This window comes from Fringilla coelebs, assembly GCF_963513975.1.
Source record: "Fringilla coelebs genome assembly, chromosome: 22".
In the NCBI taxonomy this organism is placed as follows: domain Eukaryota; kingdom Metazoa; phylum Chordata; class Aves; order Passeriformes; family Fringillidae; genus Fringilla; species Fringilla coelebs.
In genome coordinates, this window is record NC_140048.1 from 8,416,331 (window position 1) to 8,435,634 (window position 19,304).

General features: G+C 53.2%; 1 protein-coding gene across 1 annotated transcript; it reads left to right on the forward strand.

The window, feature by feature from the left end:
* Positions 1 to 4,380: 4,380 nt before the first annotated feature.
* Positions 4,381 to 18,702, forward strand: TMEM240 (transmembrane protein 240; the record flags this gene model as incomplete). Its single annotated transcript, XM_084220058.1, has 4 exons — positions 4,381 to 4,437; positions 4,717 to 4,823; positions 14,073 to 14,281; positions 18,554 to 18,702. The coding sequence occupies 4 exons, from the start codon at positions 4,381 to 4,383 to the stop codon at positions 18,700 to 18,702; spliced, it is 522 nt and encodes a 173-aa protein (XP_084076184.1).
* Between the last annotated feature and the right edge of the window lie 602 nt (positions 18,703 to 19,304).

Below are 19,304 nucleotides of genomic sequence, written 5' to 3' on the forward strand. Positions count from 1 at the left end.
GGATTGAGGGAATTTGGGACAAACTCCAGTTAACAGAAATAATTTAAATTTGTGATTAGGTGGGATCACAATAATAATTGTGATTATTATATCACAAGAATTAGTTGTGATATATAATATATAAATATATATATAATTTTTATATATAAAAATAATTTCATTTAAAATAATTTAATTTTAAATAATCTTAATTTCTATAATTTATATATATTACATATAATTTTTAAAATATATAAAAACTTATATGATAAATAGAATATATAGTTTTTATCTATTAAATTTAGTAAATAAAATATACTTAATATAATGTAAGATTATAATATAATATAATATAATATAATATAATATAATATAATATAATATAATATAATATAATATAATATAATATAATATAATATAATATAATATAATATAATATAATATATATAAGAAATATAGATTATAATATTAAAATACGATATATAATATAATACATTATATTATATATAGTTAGATATTATATAGTGTATACAATATATTATCTATATGATATATTATGCAATTAATTTTATATATTATATAGAAATAAAAGATATATTAATATATGTTAACATTATAATGAATAATAAAAATATGATCAATACATAATGAAAACAATAAAATAAGTTTATAGAATTATAGAAATTATAATAAATAATTTAAAATATAATAACTAATATTCAATAGGTAGTATAATGTTAATTGGTAAGATCAGAACAATTAATCACAATAATTAATTGTGATTAAAATGATGTTTTGGGCTGTTAAAAACACTTCAAGCAGGAATTCTGCACGGGGATGGGGAGCAGCACTTGGGAGCTCTGCAGAATTTGTTTTCCTGCCCTGTCTCCACATGGGTCACTGCATCAGAATTGGGTTTGAGGATATTTAATAATCTGAATTTCCTGTGCTGGGTTTTGGGGCTGTTAAAGACACTTCAAGCAGGAATTCTGCACAGAGATGGGTGTTGGAGCAACAGCTCTGCTGAGCTCTGCAGAGTTTGTTTTCCTGCTTCTGTCCCATTTCCACATGGGTCACTGCATCAGATTGGGCTTTGGGAATGTTCAATAATCTGAATTTCCTGTGCTGGGGTTTTTTGGGGCTGTTAAAGACACTTCAAGCAGGGATTTTGCACGGGGATGGGGAGCAGCACTTGGAACCTTGCAGAGTTTGTTTTCCTGATTCTGTCTCCACCTGGGTCACTGCATTTGGCTTTGGGAATGTTCAATAATCTGAATTTCCCGTGCTGTTTTTTTTGGGTTGTTTCATGGTTAAAGCAGGGATTCTGCCCGGGGATGGCTGTTGGAGCAGCGGCTCTGCTGAGCTTTGCAGTTGCTTTTCCCACTCCTGTCCCATCTCCACGTGGGTCGCTGCACCATCGGCTGAGGGCGGTGGGGACAGCTTGGGGCTGAGTTTTAAAGGGGGGGAAATGATCTTGGTGAGGGACTGGCCGAATGTCACTGAGGCGCTGCGACATGTCCCTGCACGGTTTGGGGCTGAGCAGGAGCCACGGGCAGGGTGGGGGGGCTGCTTTCCAAACGAGCAGCTAATTGTTAATTAGGGACGAGTTTAACAAAGCCATTGAGGAGCAGCTCACGGGTCAGGGAGCCTCAGGTGTGAATGTCCCAGGATTGATCAGGACAGGGATGTTTGGGATCCAGGATTGATCAGGACAGGGATGTTTGGGATTCCAGCAGCCAGGACTGACCACAACAGGGAATTTTGGGATCCAGGACTGATCAGGACAGGGATGTTTGGGATCCAGGACTGATCAGGACAGGGATGTTTGGGATCCAGGACTGATCAGGACAGGGATGTTTGGGATCCCAGCAGCCAGGATTGATCAGGACAGGGATGTTTGGGATCCAGGACTGATCAGGACAGGGATGTTTGGGATCCCAGCAGCCAGGACTGATCAGGACAGGGATGTTTGGGATCCAGGACTGATCAGGACAGGGATGTTTGGGATTCAGGACTGACCACAACAGGGATTTTTGGGGGACTTTTGCTGCAGAAGCACAGGGAGGGAAATGGCTTTACCCGAGCCAATTACAAAATCTCTCCTCAGTGCTTCGAGCCCAGCTGAGACTGACCCAGCCCTGGCTCGTGGGAGGGCTGGGAAAACTTCAGCTCCACAAAACTCCCTGAGACTTGTCTTCCAACTGCTCCCTCATCTCCTTTTATTCAGCTGTGACTTTAGAAACGCTTTTGTTTTCTCCAGCAGGCAGAGTAACCAGCTGCCTCCTCTCTGAGCTCTGCATTTCCACGGCAGAATCCACTCCTGAGCTCAGGGAGGAGTGGAAGGAGCTCAGGGCTGTGCAGGATAAAGCAAGAGGTGCCTTCCCTGCCCTGCTGCTCCTTTGCATGAAGAGCCTGGCTTGTCAAATGCTTCATGTGTGTGGTTTAATTTAAAAAATAATAATTAAAAAAAAAGCTGCAATGCAATCTGTGCTCTAATTTGAGGACACCATTTAGTGATTTTAATTGTGTGACAGTATTTTGGTATTTTCAATACCCAGTAGTAGGTTAATGACTGTTCCTTGAAGAATGGAGTTTATATAACACCAGTCATTACATAAGAAGGCTGATTGTGGCCTGAGGAGCAGGAGGGAAACAAATTTGCAAAAATGCAAAACCCGGCACCAACAAACTCTGCTTTGGTCACCCTGAGAAGCCCAAAAAAAAAAAAAAAAAAAGGAACGCCCGGCGAGGAGAAACTCACGGTGAGGAAGGCTGAGGATGGAGGGAAGGCTCCGCAGGACACCGAGCCGGGCTGCCACGCATCCCCCACGTGCTGCTCCCTCCACCTCGCCCCGTTCGCTGTGAAAGGAACAACAACCAAACAAGCAAAAAAGTTACCGGCCGGTCACTTCTCTTTTTTTTCTTTTCTTTTCTTTCCGTTTTTCCCCGGCAGCTCCTAAACGTGGCCGGAGCTGGACTGACCGAGAGCGCGGTGGAACAAACGGAGCCCGAGCCTCCCCTCGGCCTTGGGGACGGAGAGGGGACGCAGCTCTTTGTGTCACAGCCCTGCCGGGGTCCCTCCGCACCACCCCGCCTTGCCGGGGGGGCCGAGCGCGGCGGGATTTTCCGAGCGAGCCTTTCCAGCCGCGCTGGGATTTGCTCCCCGCTCCGGGAGGCTCCGGGGCCGCGACCCCCGCTCGGTGCGGGCGGAGGAGGCTCCGAGGGCAGCGCGGGGCTCGCAGCCCCGGCCCGCCCCGCTCCCGGCGCGGACCCCCGGGCGGAGACAGCGCCGAGGGGTCCCGGAGGGGCGAGGGGGCCGGGGCCGACCCCGGGCGGAGGAAGGGCGGGGTGAGGATGGCGTGTGGCACTGGAAACGCGGCCAAGCGCCGCTGCCGGGGCTCGGCGTGCGGCTGCGGGGCGGGGGGAGCCCCGCAGGGCCGGCCCGCAGAGCTGGAGCCGCCGCTCGCCATGAGCCGCTCCCGGAGCAGCGCCTCCCCACGTAGGTAAATGCCCGGGGTGGGGAGGGGGCGGCCGGCGCTGCCTGGGCGCATCTTCCCCCTCGCTGCATCCCGCATCCCTCCCCTGCATCCCGCATCCCTCCCCCGAGCGGGGCCGGCCCGGGGGCTGCCCGCGGGGACAGCGCAGCCCCGAGCCGGGAGGGGTTGTGGGGCTGATTTTTTTCTCTTTTTTTTGGGGGGGGTGAGGGTGGGCGCGGTGATTTGGGGGCTGGGGTATTTTATTTTATTTTTTTTTATTTCCGATTTTTTATTTAGCAGCGCTCGGCAGCGGGGATGATTTTGGGGAGGGTCGGCGGGGAGGACGCGATGAGGCTCCCCCGGAGTGGGTGATTTTTTTGCAGCCTGCCTCCTCCTCCCCCAGCCTCTCCCCCCCACCCCGGGTTTGGCTGCCTCGCTTCCCAGTTGCTGCATGAAGGCTGTGCTTGCACCGGCGTGTGCCCGCTCCCGGAGCCGCGCACCCGCCGCCACCGCGGCCGGGGGGAGCCCGGGGCCAGCGGCGGGGTTAGAATTATTATTATTATTTTTATTTTTCATTTTTTCTATTTTCTAATTAAAAAAAAAAATATTTATTTTTCAAATTTTTTTCAATTTTTTTTTTTTTTTTTTTTTTTTTTTTTTTTACCTCTCGCATCCATCCTAGAATTATAAAAACACAAAGCGGGCAGGGCAGGGCGCGGGAGCCCCCGCGGCATCCCCGGCACGGGGGAGTGCGTGTGTGGTGTGCGCGGGGGGCGCCCCGCCGCCCCGCCGCCCCCCGCCGCACCGCAGCGTGCGGGCAGCGAGCGCGATGCGCCCCGCGCTCGGCTCTGCGGAATAGCGCGGCCGCCGCTCGCCCTCCGCGGGCTGGGGGCGCACGGACCCGACCGCTGGCCATTCCCTCTTGATGTCCATGAATGCAAACACCATGATTTTCATGATCCTGGGCGCCTCTATCGTTATGGTAAGAGATTTTTTGCTTATCTCCCTCCCCATCCGTGGTTCCGTCCCCCCCCCCCCCCCCCTCCCTCTCCATCACCACCGCCGCCCCCCCGCCTCCTCTCCACCTTCCCCCCGCACCGTCCCCGAGCCCGAGCACCTCGGTGCGTGTGTGTGTGCGTGTGTGCGAGCGGCAGAGATCCTGTTCTTGATGACCGCTGCCGTGCCTGGCAACCGAACCGGAGCCGATGTTTTATTCCACCATCCAGAGCTGACCCGATGCCTTGGTTGTGGGCTCTTACAGGCAATAGCGTGCTTGATGGACATGAACGCGTTGCTGGACAGATTTCACAATTACATCCTACCGCACCTCAGGGGGGAGGACCGAGTTTGTCACTGCAACTGTGGAAGGTGAGTTACCTGCAGAGCATCGCCCCTGCCCGCCCGCCCACCTGCGCTCCCCGGGGAGGAGGTGACCGGGGACAGGGTGGCAGCTGTGCCACCATTTCTGCATTCTGGCCGTGTCTCACCTTCCTCGGCAGCTCCTGCGTGAGCGGGCTGAGGGAGGGGGGTGCTGTTTGTTGGGGTTTTTTTCGGGAAGAAGAGTTTTCCGTGGGCTTGGAAGTGCGTTCTCCTTCGTGTGCGGGCATTTGGGAGCCCCGGCAGAGTGAGGAACTTTGATTTAACCCTTTGTCATTGTGCCTGCCGGGGCCGTGCTGGTTGCCCAGCCTGTTTGTGGGCTGGGTGTTACGGTCGGGGCTGGTTTGTGTGGCTCGGGAATGGAACGGGGCTGGGAGAAACGAGAGGATCCCTGCCCAGGCTGGGATGTGGATGTCCAGGACAGTCCCTTGGAGGCTTTGCAATCAATCTCCGGTCAGATTTTCGTTCCCTGTGGCTTTTCCTGCCGGACCCAGCGCCCTGAGGAGGCTTTTGGGTGAGCTGAGCCAGGAGTGGTGCCTGGGCTGTGCACAACTTTGTGCCTGGACAAACACCAGCCTCATCCTCCCAGACAACACCTCTGTGCCTCGTGCCTGGAGTGCTGAACTTGGACCTGGGATCTGCCTGCTCTGGACTCTGCTCAGGCCCTGGGCTGAACAGAATTATAAAAATATCTCTACTGGGGAGGTGAAATTCCCTCTGCTCTGAACTCTGCTCAGGCCCAGGGCTGAACAGAATTATAAAAATATCTCTACTGGGGAGGTGAATTTCTGTGGGACTGCTCCTGGTGCCGCTCTGGACTCTGTCCATGCCCAGGGCTGAGCTCTGGGAGGTGAATTTTGTCCTTCTCCGTGGGACTGCTCCTCATGGCTCCCCTCCTGTGCCGGTTACTCACTGCCTGTGGGGGAGGAAGGCAGCCTGAGGCTGTGCCAGCTGAAGGACACGCTGGGAGAGCCTCCCCTGCCACAAGCAGCCTCCAGGTTGGAGCTTTGTCCCTCCTGGAGCTGCCTCTGGGGCCAGCTGGGTCCTGTCCCCCTGTGTCACCTCCCCGTGGTGTCCCTGGAGGGGGAGCTGGGCTGTGCTGGGCTTGGTGAGGGGAAAATGCTCTGCCTTCCTCCCAGGGCTCCTCCTCAGCCTCCAGCAGCAGCCTCAGCTCCTGGGGCATCTCTTAAGGCCAATTTAAAAGGCAAAAAACTTCCAGTTGGTTTTGGCAAGGATTTACTTGTTCTGAGCTCGTTTGGTGGTTTGTTCTTGTTTTTTTTCTTGATGTTTTTCGCTGGTTTTGGGAGTTTTCCTCTGCTTCTCCCACCAATGTTTCTGTGACTGGTTTTGGTGCTGGTGGAAAGGAGCTGCTGCAATGTTTGGGGTGGCTGAGCAGTGTCAGGGCTCTCTGGTGGCCTGGCTGAGTGTCCCCTGTGCCCGGGGCTGAGGAGGTGGCAGGGTCACCCCTCTGTGCTCCCTCTGTGCCTGCAGAGATGCTCTGGAGGCAGAGAAACCGGCCCTGGCCCTGCCCACGGACACCCCGGGCTCATTTCCTGCAAAGGGCACAAAAACCCTCCCAAACCGCCCAGCTGGGATGGGACAGGAGGCAAAAATCGAAGTTTATTCCTTGCCTGAGGTCTGAGGGAGCAGAGGCCAAAAGAAACAGCTCAGGAGCCTCTGAGAGCTGGCTGGGAGCTGCTCCTCCCTGGGCAGGAGATCCCAAATCCTTCCCTGGGCTCTGACACCTTGAACTGAGCTCTGCCCTGCCCTGGCAGGACCTGGAGATCCCAAATTCCTTCTCTGGGCTGTGCCAGGCTGTGCTGAGCTCTGCCCTGCCCTGCTGCCCACCTGGAGGTCCCAAATTCCTTCTCTGGGCTCTGCCAGCCTGTGCTGAGCTCTGCTCTGCCCTGGCAGGACCTGGAGATCCCCAAACCCTTCTCTGGGCTCTGCCACCCTGTGCTGAGCTCTGCTCTGCCCTGGCAGGACCTGGAGATGCCAAATCCCTTCCTGGGCTCTGCCACCCTGTGCTGCCCCCCTGGCAGGACCAGAAGGTCCCCAAATCCCTTCCCTGGGCTCTGCCACCTTGAGCTGAGCTCTGCCACCCTGTGCTGCCCACCTGGTCCTGCCAGGAGGTCCCCAAACCCTTCCTGGGCTGTGCCACCCTGTGCTGAGCTCTGCTCTGCCCTGGCAGGACCAGGAGATCCCAACCCCTTCCCTGAGCTCTGCCACCCTGTGCTGCCCCCCTTGCAGGACCAGAAGGTCCCCAAATCCCTTCCCTGGGCTGTGCCACCTCTAGCTGAGCTTTATCCTGCCCTGCTGACCCCCTGGAGATCCCAAATACCTTCTCTGGGCTCTGCCACCTCGAGCTGAGCTCTGCCCTGCCCTGCTGTCCCCCTGGAGATCCCAAATCCCTCCCTGGGCTGTGCCAGCCCGTGCTGAGCTTTTTCCTGCCCTGCTGCCCCCCTGGTCCTGCCAGGAGATCCCAAATCCCTTCTCTGGGCTCTGCCACCTTGAGCTGAGCTTTATCCTGCCCTGCTGCCCCCCTGGCAGGACCTGGAGATCCCAAATCCCTCCCTGGGCTGTGCCAGCATGTGCTGAGCTCTGCCCTGCCCTGCTGCCCCCCTGGCAGCGTTTGGAGCCCTCTGGTTTCCTGGCTGTGCCCTCTGGGATCTGTCCAGGAGCCCTGAGCCCAGCCCTGGGCCAGCAGCAGCTCCCCCAGGCAGGGCTTGGTGGAGAAAAAGAAACTTTAACTTGTCAAAAAATGAGTCTGGCAGGAGGAGGGAGCTGCAGCCGGTGTGGGGCAGAGAGGGATGGGGAAAATCAGGGAATGATGCAGAAATGGGAGGGAAGGAGGAATTGGGATGGATGGATGGATGGATGGATGGATGGATGGATGGATGGATGGATGGATGGAATCCATGGATGGATGGAATCCATGGATGGATGGATGGATGGATGGATGGATGGATGGATGTTTGGATGGATGGATGGATGGATGGAGGGATGGATGGATGGATGGATGGATGGATGGATGGATGGATGGATGGATGGATGGATGGATGGATGGATGTTTGGATGGATGGATGGATGGATGGATGGATGGATGGATGGATGGATGGATGGATGGATGGATGGATGGATGGATGGATGGATGGATGGATGGATGTTTGGATGGATGGATGGATGGATGGATGGATGGATGGATGGATGGATGGATGGATGGATGGATGGATGGATGAAGATTGATGTGCTGGGCTGAGCTGCTGCAGTGAATGATCTCCCTCCTGCCCTGGCCTGGTCACGGTGCCAGGCAGCCCCAATAATTCAGTCAGAAATGTTTGCCCTCCTCCCCTGCTGGTCTCCTCCCCCAGGCTGCCAGAGCTGCCCCAGAGGGGCTGGAGGGGCTGGGGCTGCCCCAGAGGGGCTGGAGGGGCTGGGGCTGCCCCAGAGGGGCTGGCTCCGTGTGCCAGCTGTGCCAGGGGACGTGGGAGAGCATCCCCAGCTGGGAAAACTGCTGGGAAGGGGAGCTGAGCCCTGGGTGCATCCTCAGCCTGGATCCCCCTGGCACTGGGATGGGCCCTGCCTGGTCCCAGCTCCACTTTGGGACTCTCCTGTCCCCAGGAGCTGCTGTTGCTCCCTGGGGTGCTGTGCCCACGTCCTGGGGGCTCTGGAGTCACCCAGGGGCACTCCCTGCTCCCCTGGGAGCTCCTGGGGCTGAGCCTGGGCTCTATCCTGGTGGGCTGGGCTGAGCCTGGCCCTGCTCTCCCCTCTGAGGGACCCTGGCCCAGCAGCATGGGCACGAGGGGGGCTGTGCATGATTTATTTTTGCTCTGGTTTTAAGCATTCAGTGTGTTTGCAGTGGCTGGGAAGCCCCAGGACAATGGGGAAGGGAAGCAGCCCCGTGCCCGGGTGCTGCTGGAGGCTGATCCACCCTCACCCTCCCCTGGGATGGAATTTTTGTCCCTGGGATTTTTGTCCCTGCAGTTTCTGTCCCTCAGTTTCTGTCCCTCAGTTTCTGTCCCCTCTGGGAGCTCCAGCCCAGCCAGGGTGGGCACAGCTCGGGGTGTCCTGGGGTCCCCTCCTGGGGCTCAGTTTGCTGTCCCTGGATGCCAGGAGGGATTTGCTGGGATCAGAGGGCCTGGGAGGAGCTTTTGAGGTCGGTGGTGTTCTCAGGGCTCCCAGGAGGAGGGAGGAGATGAGACTCTTGATTCCATGTTTCAGAGGGCTGATTTATTATTTTATGATATAGATTATATTAAAAGAAAATGATCCATTAAAACTATACTAAAAGAATAGAAGAAAGGATCTCATCAGAAGGCTTGAAAGGAATAGAAAGGAATGATGATAAAATCTTGTGACTGACCACAGAGTCTGAGACAGCTGGACTGGGATTGGCCTTTAATTAAAAACAACCACATGAGCCCAATCCCAGCTCCACCTGTTGCATCCCACAGCAGCAGACAGTCATTGTTTTTCTGACAATCAATGTTTTTCTGACAATCATTGTTTTTCTGACAATCATTGTTTTTCTTTTCCTCTGAGGCCTCTCAGCTTCTCAGGAGAAAAAAAATCCTGGCAAAAAGATTGTTCAGAAAACATCAGGGTGCTGCTGTGGCACCTGTGCTTCACCAGGTGTGTTTGGGAGTGAGGCTACCACAGCTCCTAACTAGAGAATTTGGGATTCTCCAGTTCCAAATTAGCAATAGAAATGACAACCCTGTAAATGACAACCCTAGAAATGACAACCCTAGAAAAGAAAACCCTATAAATGATAACCCTACAAATGACAACCCTACAAGTGACAACCCTACAAAGGATAACCCTAAACTTTTTCCAGCACATATTAACAAAACTACAAGGGGATGACCCAGCTCATCAGGGATCCCGTTTGCAGTTGGTGACCACCCAAAGATCACATCCTCCCCTCCCAGTGAAGATTTGCATTTTGTTTTATTCTCTGCAGGATTTTGGTTGTTCCTTTTGTGTCCTGGGGGCTGCCCTGGCCTGGGGGGAGCTGGGGCTGCCTGCAGCTGCCCAGGCTGCCCAAATTTGCATTTTTTGGGTGGTCTGAGCCTCTCTTTGCAGTCTGGGCTGGGCAGAGCAGCTCTCCCTGCTCTGGTGGCCGAGCTGGGCGTTCCCCTGGGCTCTGAGAGGTGACAGATGTGTCACCTGAGCAGGTGAGGCGTCACCATCGGGCTGGGCTGGGGGGGACGAGCACAGAGCCAGGGCTGGCACCAGGACACGGCTGGGGTGACAGGGACAGCTCCTGTCACATCTGCCACAGCTGGGGTGAGAGGGACAGCTCCTGTCACATCTGCCTCTGGAAGGGGTGGCAGGGACAGCTCCTGGGGCACATCTGCCTCTGGAAGGGGTGGCAGCCACAGGTGACAGCCAGGGGTGACAGGGATGGGGGACAATCAAGGATGGCATCCACAGGTGGCAGCCAGGGGTGACAGCCAGGCTCCCTGCAGGGATGTGGCTGCTGGAGCAGATCCTGGGGCAGCTTGGTGCTCTCCATGCCAGCGTGGGGAGGCTCCAGGCTGTCCCAGCCCTGTGCCAGGTGTCCCAGCCCTGTGCCAGGTGTCCCAGCAGGGCTGTCCCCAGGGAGGGCAGGGCTGGCAGGACTGACAGACTCCTCTGTCCCAGGCAGCGAAGGGGCTCTGTGGAAGGGACCTGGCTGATGCCGTGCACAGCAAAAACACCAAAGGGGGGAAAACACCTCCCGTGGGGGGACAGGTGACACCCGGAGGGAGCAGGTGACACCTGGAGGGAACAAGGAGCCCCCAGAAGAGCCCCGGGTGGTGGCTCTGGAGAGGGCAGAGCGCTGCCGAGCTCGGCTGTGGCTGCTCCGCGTCTCTGCCCTTCTGGGTGACCTTGGCTGGGTCTGTCCCTGCCAGGAGCGGTGGCAGGAGTGTCACCTGCGAGGGACAGAGCTGTCACCCGGGTGCCAGCAGCGGGGCCCTGCCAGCCCGGGGCGGGCCCTGCTGCTGTCCCAGGGGTGTCCCAGCCCTGCTGTCCCCCGGCTCTGGCCGGCAGGGCAGGGATGTCCCCAGGGCAGAGCCTGGGGACGCTGCCACGCCCCGGGCCGGGCACGGGGAGGTGTCAGGAGGTGCCAGCCCTGATCATCACCGGGGAGGGTGGCACTGCTGGCACGAGGGACACGAGGGACATTTCTCTCTCCTTGCTCCTTTCCCAGCCCCTCTGGACACCCCTGTGTGCCCAGACCCTCCGGGGCTGTGCTGGGCACCCCCAGCCCTGCCCTGGGCTCCAGTGCCGCGTCCCCAGCAGCAGCAGCAGCAGCAGGGAGGTGTCCCCGCGGTGCCACCCCTGCCACCCCCGCGCTGGGACCGGCCGGGGTCGCTCTGCCTCCCCCAGCCCCGCCCGGCTCAGCCCCGTCCCCAAAGCGGGGAAGGGATCGCTCCGGCCGGGAGCTGCGGCGGGAGATGTGGCGTGATGTCACTGTCACCTGCCCGCCAGGGAGCCGGGCTGAGCCCGAGCATCGGCGCCTCCCCGTCCCTGTCGCTGTCCCTGTCCCCATCCCCATCCCTGTCCCCATTCCTATCACTGTCGCTGTCTCCCGTCCCTGTCGCTGTCTCCCGTCCCTGTCGCTGTCCCCATCCTTGTCGCTGTCCCCATCCCTGTCCCCTCCTCATCGCTGTCCCCTCCCCATCCCTGTCCCTGTCGCTGTCCCCTCCCTGTCCCCTCCCTGTCGCCGTCCCCTCCCTGTCGCCGTCCCCATCGCTGTCCCCTCCCTGTCGCTGTCCCCTCCCTGTCGCTGTCCCCTCCTTGTCGCTGTCCCCATCGCTATCCCCTCCCTGTCGCTGTCCCCGTGTGTCCCAGCCCCGGTGCCTCTCCCGGCCGCGCTGTGGCTGCAGCAGCGGCGGCGCTCACACAAGGTCACCGCAGGGGACAATAGCGCTGGGGACAGCCCGGCAGCGACAGAGCCCGGAGCCTCCCGTGTGGCACAGCCTGGCCCGGGGACACGCGGGCAGACACACGGACCGTCTGTCTGTCTGTCACCTGAGCCGGGTGGCAGCCGAGCAGAGCCAGCCCCACCGGGAGCTCCTGGCCCAGCTGGGCTGGGATTTCTGTCCCTGGGATTTCTGTCCCTGGGATTTCTGTCCCTCAAATTCTGTCCCTGGGATTTCTGCCCCTCAATTTCTGTCCCTCAATTTCTGTCCCTCAATTTCTGTCCCTGGGATTTCTGTCCCTCAATTTCTGTCCCTGGGATTTCTGTCCCTCAGTTTCTGTCCCCTCTGGAAGCTCCAGCCCAGCCAGCTCGGGAATTTTGGGGTACCCTGAAGGCGGGCACAGCTCGGGGTGTCCTGGGGTCCCCCGAGGGTGGGCACAGCAGGGGACAGGAGGTGGCACAGGGCAGACCTGGCAGCAGCTGGAGCTGCCCTGGAATTGCCCTCAGGAATGATTTGGTTCCTTCTCTTGGGAATGATCACGGGCAGAGCCCGGGCCTGGCTGGTGGGGGCACGAGTGGCACCTCTGTCACGGGGGTTTGGGGACAGTGGGAGATGTGAGAGTTCTGGGCTGGGATTTGGGGACATGGGAGATGTGTGTGCAGGATTTGGGGACAATGGGAGATGTGTGCAGGGTTTGGGGAAATCATGGACAGTGGGAGATGTGTGTGCAGGGATTTGGGGACAGTGGAAAATGTGAGTTCTGTGCAGGGATTTGGGGACAGTGGAAAATGTGAGTTCTGTGCAGGGATTTGGGGACAGGGGAACATGGGAGATGTGTGTGCAGGGATTTGGGGACAATGGGACACAGGAGTTCTGTGTAGGATTTGGGGACAGTGGGAGATGTGTGTGCAGGATTTGGGGACAGTGGGAGATGTGTGTGCAGGGATTTGGGGACAGTGGGACATATGTCTGTAGAATTTGGGGACAATAGAAGATGTGTGTGCAGGATTTGGGCACAATGGGAGGTGTGTGCAGGATTTGGGGACAGTGGCACAAGGGAAGTGCTTGCCTGTGCTCATGGGACCCCTCCCATCCCTTTTGGGGTCCCCTCTCCCCCCTGCAGCCCCTGCCCGGATTTCCCAGTGCCCGAGGAGGGACAATCCCAGTTCCCAACCGGCAGAGCTGCCACCAGAGCTGCCACCAGAGCTGCCACCCCTGTCCCTGCCCTTTCCCGGCTGGCAATGGGGGCTGGCGGGGCCGGTGCCACCCTGGAGCCGGTGCCAGCCCCGTGCCAGCCCCGTGCCAGCCCCGTGCCAGTCCCGTGCCAGCCCGGGTGAGGCAGGGCTGAGGCTGGGGCTGTTTGGGAAGGTTCTTGGAGCGCAGCTCTGTTTGTGTCAATATTTGGACGTTTCTCAGGCGTGATTATGGAGCAACCTGAGCCTCATGAATATTCAGAGCCTCGGTGATTGCCTGGCTCTGCTCTGTGTGACGGGGACAGGGACACGGGGACACGGGGACCGGGCTGGGGACACTGGGCAGAGCTGGCACAGCCCGGGCTGGGGACACTGGTGGGGACAGGGCTGGGCTGGTGGAGGGCACTGGGGCTGGACATCACCTGGGTGGGTGTGTGGTCACTCCTGGGCAGGGACAGGGCCACCTGTGCCCACCTGGGCAGGGACAGGGCCACCTGTGCCCACCTGGGCAGGGACAGAGCCACCTGTGCCCATTCTGGTATCATCTCCCCATACTTTAAAGGATTTAGACTCTGAGTTTAGGATGAAATGTGGTTTGAGGTTTTCATATTTATTCCTGGCTTGCTTTTTTCGGGTTTTGGGTTCGTTTTTTTTTGTTTGTTTGTTTGTTTTGTATTGAATTAAAAATGTATCTCACATAATAGAATAATGATATTATAGCCATAATAATAATAATAAATGAATGAATAAATAAATATCCTCCAGCCATTATAGCCAGTAAGGATAAAAGGCCTGGGCTCAGGGATTTTTATGCTTTCCCTCCTTTTTTATGCTTTCCCCTCTGCTGCCAACAGCACAAAGAGCCAGGGCAGCCCTGCTGCTGCTGGGAACAGTGGGATAAAAACCCAAATAAGAGTTTTTGCTGATTTTTTCCCGTTTTCCCCCGTTTTTGCCCAGGCACCACATGCACTACATCATCCCCTGCATTGTGCTTTCCCTCCTTTTTCATGCTTTTCTCTGCTGGCAGCAGCACAAAGAGCCAGGACAAAACTTCTGCTGCTGGGGAGGAACTGGGAAAAAACCCAAAAATAAAGGTTTTCACTGATTTTTGCCCTTTTCACCCCGTTTCTGCCCAGGCACCACGTGCACTACGTGATCCCCTACGACGGGGACCAGTCGGTGGTGGACTCCTCGGAGAATTACTTCGTGACCGACAATGTGACCAAGCAGGAGATCGACCTCATGCTGGGGCTGCTGCTGGGCTTCTGCATCAGCTGGTTCCTGGTGTGGATGGACGGCGTGCTGCACTACGCCGTGCGCGCCTGGCGCGCCAGCCGCCGCTACGGTACGGCCCGCTCTTCGGCCTCGCCATCCTCATCTTCATCCTCATCTTCATCTTCATCTTCATCTTCATCCTCATCCTCATCTTCATCCTCATCCTCATCCTCATCCTCATCTTCATCTTCATCTTCGTCTTCATCTTCTTCATCTTTGTCATCATCTTCATCGTCTTCATCTTCTCATCTTCATCTTCTCATCTTCATCATCTTCGTCTTCGTCATCTTCGTCATCTTCGTCATCGTCTTCATCATCTTCATCTTCATCATTTCGTCATCATCTTCATCATCTTCATCTTCTCATCTTCATCTTCATCTTCGTCATCTTCGTCATCATCGTCTCATCTTCGTCATCATCGTCTCATCTTCGTCATCTTCTTCATCTTCTCATCATCATCTTCACATCTTCATCTTCTTCATCTTCATCATCTTCTCTCATCTTCATCTTCGTCATCTTCTCATCTTCATCTTCTTCACCATCTTCATCGCCTTCATCTTCACCATCTTCATCTTCTTCATCATTGTCTCATCGTCTTCATCTTCTTCATCATCTTCATCTTCTCATCATCATCTTCTCATCCTCTTCATCTTCATCATCTTCATCTTATCATCATCATCTTCACCATCTTCATCTTCGTCATCTTCTTCACCATCTTCATCTTCATCATCTCACCTTCATCTTCTTCATTGTCTTCATCTTATCATCATCATCTTCTCATCTTCATCATCTTCTCTTCTTCATCTTCTTCATTGTCTTCACCATCTTCACCTTTTCATCATCATCTCATCTTCTTCATCATCTCATCATCATTTTCATCGTCTTCATCGTCTTCATCATCTTCATCTTCTTCATCATCTTCATCTTCTCATCCTCATCATCTTCTCATCTTCATCCTCTCATCGTCATCATCTTCATCTTCTCATCTTCACCTTCTTCATCATCTTCTCATCTTTATCATCTTGTCATCTTCATCGTCTTCGTCTTCATCTTCTTCATCATCTTCTCATCTTCATCCTCATCATCTTCTTCACCATCTTTGTCTTCTTCATCATCTTCTCATCTTCATCATCTTCATCTTCTTCATCATCTTCTCACCTTCTCATCTTCACCACCTTCATCTTTTTCACCATCTTCTTCATCATCCTCATCTTTTTCATCTTCATCATCATCCTCCTTATCCTCCTCCTCATCTTCTCCTCCTCATCTTCATCATCTTCCTCCTCATCTTCTCCCCTTCCTCATCTTCTCCTCCTCTTCTTCCTCATCTTCCTCATCATCTTCTCCCCTTCATCATCTTCCTCATCTTCTCCTCTTCCTCCTCTTCTCCTTTTCGTCCTCCATTATTCCCATTCCCATTATTTCCCTTATTTCCGTTATTTCCATTATTTCCATTCCCATTCTTCCCATTCCCATTATTCCCATTATTCCCATTATTTCCATTATTCCCATTATTCCCATTCCCATTATTCCCATTATTTCCATTATTTCCATTATTCCCATTTCCATTATTTCCATTATTCCCATTATTCCCATTATTTCCATTATTTCCATTATTCACATTATTCCCATTATTCCCATTATTCCCATCCCATCCCTCACCCCTGGCCAGATGTGGAGAGGTTTTCATTCCCTGGTGCCATCAGAAAAAAGCCAATCCTTGGGCACAGCTGCCAGGTTTGGAGCAGTGAAATCCTGAATTCACCCCGGGAAGGACCCACGGACCCCTCGGAGCCTCCCCCTGCCCCACCTCCCCCTCAGCCCGCGGATTTTGGTATTTGGGGGAGAAAAAACGACAGGAAAACCAGGGAATGACTGGAAATTCCCTCCAAATGTGCCCAAAAATCTCATTTCTCCAACCCCTGACAGCTCAGGGAAGGAGCAGCAGGAAGATTTATCTGCAGGCCCGTAAGAAATTCTAATTAGGGACGTGAATTCTCTTCCTAAAAACTCAGATAAAAATGAAATTAATTTCCCATTAATCTTCCCAAAGCCCAGCAGGCTCTGGGAGCCGTTTCTGAGTGGGGATTCTGATTTCCCTGGGAGATTTTGGCCCCTGAGAAGCAATTCTGGGGCTGTGGCTCCGGATTTCAGCCAGGATCAGAGCAGGAGCTCTCCTTGGGCTGGGATCACCTGCCCCTCGTGAAGGGAGCGTTTATTTTTAGTAATTAATTAGGATTTTATTTTTAGTAATTTCATCATTTAGTATTTCATCATTTTTTATTTTTTGTAATTGTTTAAGTATTTTATTTTTAGTAATTATTTAGTATTTTTAGTATTTTTTAGTATGTTAGTATTTTATTTTTAGTAATGATTTCGTATTTCTTTATTTTTAGTATTTTATTTTTAGTAATCATTTTGTATTTCTTTATTTTTCGTAATTAATGTAATGGTTTGTTTTTAGTAATTTTTAGTATTTTTATTCGTAGTAATTAATGTAATATTTTATTTTTAGTAATGATTTCGTATTTTTTATTTTTAGTGATGAATTTAGTATTTTATTTTTTAGTAATTTTTAGTATTTTAAAATTTTTAGTAAATAATGTAGTACTTTATTTTTAGTAATTAATTCAGTATTTTATTTTTAGTAATCAATGTAGTATTTAATTTTTGGTAATGATTTAGTATTTGAAACTAGTATTAATTATTATATTTATTATAAATATTAAATATTATGAGCTATTAATATAAAGTAGTATATAGTATATAAAATACAATTATAAATTACCAATTATTACAAATATTATCACAACAGAATGCTATATATTATATAATATATATTTAATATATATAATATACAATAGATATATATAATATTGTATTATATATGATAAATAACATTATATATAATATATAATATCTATTATATGGTATATATTGCACACAGTATATAAGACATAATGTATTATATAATATATTGTATATTTTATATTTAATATCTATTCTAATATATAATTATATATTATATAAGATATTGAATATAAATTATAATTATTATTACAAATTATTACTATGAAATATTATATGAGATATAGAATATTACTTATGATAAATTTTCAATTTTTATAAATATTATATAATATAGAGAGCATTAATTAATTTAAATATTAGAAAATAGAAATTTCTCTTTTAGTCAAGGCGTAGAACGAATCCTCAAGGTTGGAGAATTCCCCCAGGGTGACCCTGGGCTGAGGGAGGGGAAGGACCAGAGCTGCCCTGGCCGGGCTGGCACGGGGACAAGGAGCTGGGCTGGGGACAGCAGAGAGCCCTGGGGACACAGAGAGCCCTGGGGACACAGAGAGCCCTGGGGACACAGAGAGCCCTGGGGACAGCAGAGCCCTGGGGACACAGAGCCCTGGGGACACAGAGCCCTGGGGACAGCAGAACCCTGGGGACACAGAGCCCTGGGGACACAGAGAGCCCTGGGGACAGCACAGCACTGGGGGGACACAGAGAGCCCTGGGGACACAGAGAGCCCTGGGGACATAGAGAGAGCCTTGGGGACACAGAGAGCCCAGAGGGGACACAGAGAGAGCCCTGGGGGGACACAGAGAGAGTCCTGGGGACACAGAGAGTCCTGGGGACACGCAGAGAGCCCTGGGGACAGCACAGACCTGGGGACAAAGCCCTGGGGGGACACACAGAGAGCTCTGGGGGGACACAGAGAGTCCTGGGGACAGCACAGCCCTGGGGGGACACAGAGAGAGCCCTGGGGGGACACACACACAGCCCTGGGGATATCCCCCAGCCCTGAGGCCATCCCCAGAGCCCTGGGGACATCCCCCAGCCCTGGAGGGACACACACAGAGCCCTGGGGACACCCCCATCCCCAGTGGCCACCCTGACCCCGCTGTCCCTGCCTTGCAGACAAGGAGCTGGGCACACACACAGCCCTGGGGACACCCCCAGAGCCCAGGGGACACCCCCAGAGCCCAGGGGACACCCCAGCCCTTGTGTCCCCCCTGACCCCACTGTCCCTGCCTTGCAGACACGTCCTGGTGGTGGCTGCCCCGTTTCTGTAAGCTGAAGGAGCTGGGCACACACACAGCCCTGGGGACACCCCCAGAACCCAGGGGACACCCCCATCCCCTGTGTCCCCCCTGACCCCGCTGTCCCTGCCTTGCAGACACGTCCTGGTGGTGGCTGCCCCGTTTCTGTAAGCTGAAGGAGCTGGGCACACACACAGCCCTGGGCACACATACAGCCCTGGGGACACCCCCAGAGCCCAGGGGACACCCCCATCCCTGGTGTCCCCCCTGACCCCGCTGTCCCTGCCTTGCAGACACGTCCTGGTGGTGGCTGCCCCGTTTCTGTAAGCTGAAGGAGCTGCGCAAGCGCCACCCGCGGCAGTACGAGGAGCCCACGGGGAACATGGTGCACATCAAACAGAAGCTCTACCACAACGGGCACCCCAGCCCCCGGCACCTGTGAGGGACCCAACCACACACGGGACTCCTCCTCCTCCTCCTCCTCCTCCTGGGACGGCCCCTGCATCCCCCCCGGGGGACACGGAGCATCCTGGGGACGGATGGAGGCGCCACCATGCACAACGAGAGCCGGGTGCTCTGCGGCCAAGGCTTTGCACTGTGTTCCACGTTTTAGTGTCAGACTGGTGTAAATATGTAAAAAAAACACAACAAAAACAAAAAACCAAACCAAGCAGACAGACAACAACGAGATTTGCATTCATACTTTCAAGCCCCACCTGATTTTCCTGGCTGTCCTGCACATCCTGCTGGGAATGTTTGGCCGAGGGGATGCAGGTGGGACAGCACCAAGAAGATGCAAAGTGTCTCCTCCAGGAGCTCCAACCCTCCAAAATTTCTTTGCTCCTTTGGCTGCTCTGACCCTCCCGTGGCTAAAAGGGCCTGGCTGGTCACAGGTTTGGAGGGGGGAAGGCACAGCGTCCCCTTTTTGGGGTTTTTTGGGGTTTTTTTTGCTTTGGTTCACAGGTTTGGATGGGGGAAGGCACACTCTCCCCTTTTTTGGGGTTTTTTTTGCTTTGGTTCACAGGTTTGGATGGGGGAAGGCAC